At 51.7% G+C, this 2,354-nt stretch overlaps 1 protein-coding gene across 1 annotated transcript in view; it reads left to right on the plus strand.

The window, feature by feature from the left end:
* The window catches only part of CENPV (centromere protein V), an 11,087-nt gene that overhangs the window by 643 nt on the left and 8,090 nt on the right, over positions 1-2,354 (plus strand). The window contains exon 2 of the mRNA XM_007462673.1: positions 5-216. Within this exon, the coding sequence (XP_007462735.1) occupies positions 5-216 (212 nt within the window). The remainder of the gene's footprint in view (positions 1-4; positions 217-2,354) is intronic.

Below are 2,354 nucleotides of genomic sequence, written 5' to 3' on the forward strand. Positions count from 1 at the left end.
GCAGCCGTCGGCCAAGCGGCGACCGCAGTCGTCGCCTCGGGCGCAGGAGGCGGGCCCCGGAGAGCCGCCGCCGGAGCCGCCGCTGCCCCCGCCTCCGCCCGCGGCGCCCTCGGCGTCCGAGCTGGACCTGGGCGAGCAGCGGGAGCGCTGGGAGACGTTCCAGAAGCGGCAGAGGCTCAGCTTCGAGGGCGCCGCCAAGCTGCTGCTGGACACCTAGTGAGTGCGGCGCGGCCGGGCCGGCGCCTGTAACGTCCCCGCGGCGCCCGAGCCGCGCACCGGCCGGACAAAGGCCTCCCCGCTCGGCCAGCGCCGCGCGCCAAGGCGGCGGCCTTCCCGCGAAGAGGGTTGGTCCGGCCCTCCGGCGCCGGAGCTGCTTTTGTGTTTGCGCACGTGTGTTTGGAGAGCGGCTGGGGGCGGGGGGCAGGGCCGGGGTGAGAGGCGCTGGGACAGTTCGGAGCCGCCCGGGAGGCCGGTGGCCCCTGTTACTGCGCGCGCCCTGCGCGGAGCCGGGCGGCGGGGAGGGGCGCGCGGGCCGCTCGGGTTCGGAACCGCCTCGGGGGCCCGAGGGCCGGGGCTCCGCGTCCCCCGGCTTTGCCGCCGCGGGGCGAGGACCCCCGGCTCCCCGGCGGCCGGAGGAGGACTTCGGAGGGTCCGTGAAGCTCGCAGTGAGCTGTTAGCCCTGGGGGGCGCCTCGTCGTCTCCAGACGGGGCCCCTGCCCCGTAGCACAGTTGTGCTACCGAGTAGTAGTTTAGCGCCCTAAATATCTCAGAATCAGTCGTCTTATGCTAGAAAACCCCAGAGAAAACAAAGCAACCTAACAATTTCATAGCAACCTGAGGATTACTCCTTTTCTTGAGCAAAAATGTTCCTTTGTCCTTGTTCTGTAAGAAATTCTCTTCATTAGGACGAGTCTTCTCAGAGATGGAATATTGGGTTTTCCGTGTGCTTTACTTTTTGGTATCATCGTCTTGGACTATAGGCTGAACATTTTTCAGTATACATCATTCAGTGTTTTTGAGCTAAGGTGTGCCAGCTACTGCTCAGTGTGGGGAATACAAAGATGTCAGAAACGTAGAACGAAAGTTTGAATTTATACTTTAAAACAAGCTGATAAATGGCCAAGAAAAAGATTTTAAAATGTTGACATGAAAGGATGAGATTTTTTTTGACTTATCAGATTGGCGCAAGTTGCATACATTTGTTAAAAAACCAAAACTCAGTAAATTAAAAAGAATATATTAAACAATAATCGCTGTTATTGTTAAAACATTGCTGTACGGAAAATAGTCTCAGGAACATAGAGCAAACAGTTAACTGTGGATCCCTCTGGGTGTTAGGACTTAAGAGACTTTCATTTTTTACATTATCAAATGTAATGTTTGCGTTTTTTACCATAAGCATTATTTGTGTCTGCAGAAAAAAATACATCAAATTAACGGAGTCGACTTGTACAGAAACGTGAGAAAACAGTCTTGGTAACCAAATAAATGCAAAATAAGACTGCAGCGAGCTATTTTTCCTGTAATTATTGCTTGAGAAGATTCAGTGAAATGTTTTCTCAATCGTTACTGATAAGAGTGTTCAGCCCTTTTGGAAAGCAGTTGGATGATATTTATCGAATCTTAATGTTCAATGAAGGGCCCGACTTATAAGTTTTAAAAAGATTAAAGTTGGGCTTCCCTGGTGGCGCAGTGGTTGAGAGTCCGCCTGCCGAGGCAGGGGACGCGGGTTCGTGCCCCGGTCCGGGAAGATCCCACATGCCGCGGAGCGGCTGGGCCCGTGAGCCATGGCCGCTGAGCCTGCGCGTCCGGAGCCTGTGCTCCACAACGGGAGAGGCCACAACAGTGAGAGGCCCGTGTACCACAAAAAAAAAAAAAAAAAAAAAGATTAAAGTTGTACGTAATGTGTACAGATAGCTCTGTAAAAAAACCACGTATATGCAAAATACCAGAGGAGAATACAGCAGAATTACAGGAGCCTTTTGTTAACTTTCTCTGGTCTCGGTCAGGTCTCCTTTCTTTTTCATGGCAGCCTGTACGCCTTTATCACAAGTCATGTAAATATTCAGTTAATTTGTTTGATGGCTGCTCCAGGTCCCTAAGGCCAGGACCACATCTGCTGTATCTTGTTTACTGCCTTCTCCCCAGTGCCTCGCTTGTAAAAAATCTTAATAAGTATTTGCCATGTAAATAACAACGTTCAGGTGGCTGGATTAGGATCCTCCACCCAATTCTCTTTTTTCCATACTTTGGAATGCTTTATTTTACGAGTTAACAAAATAGAAGTGGAAAAAAGAGCTCACAGACAAAGAAGGTACTGAATCCTTTTACAAAACTGACAGTGCCTCCTCAGA

The sequence above is a fragment of the Lipotes vexillifer genome, unplaced genomic scaffold (genome assembly GCF_000442215.2).
Source record: "Lipotes vexillifer unplaced genomic scaffold, Lipotes_vexillifer_v1.1 scaffold982, whole genome shotgun sequence".
Lineage (NCBI taxonomy): Eukaryota > Metazoa > Chordata > Mammalia > Artiodactyla > Lipotidae > Lipotes > Lipotes vexillifer.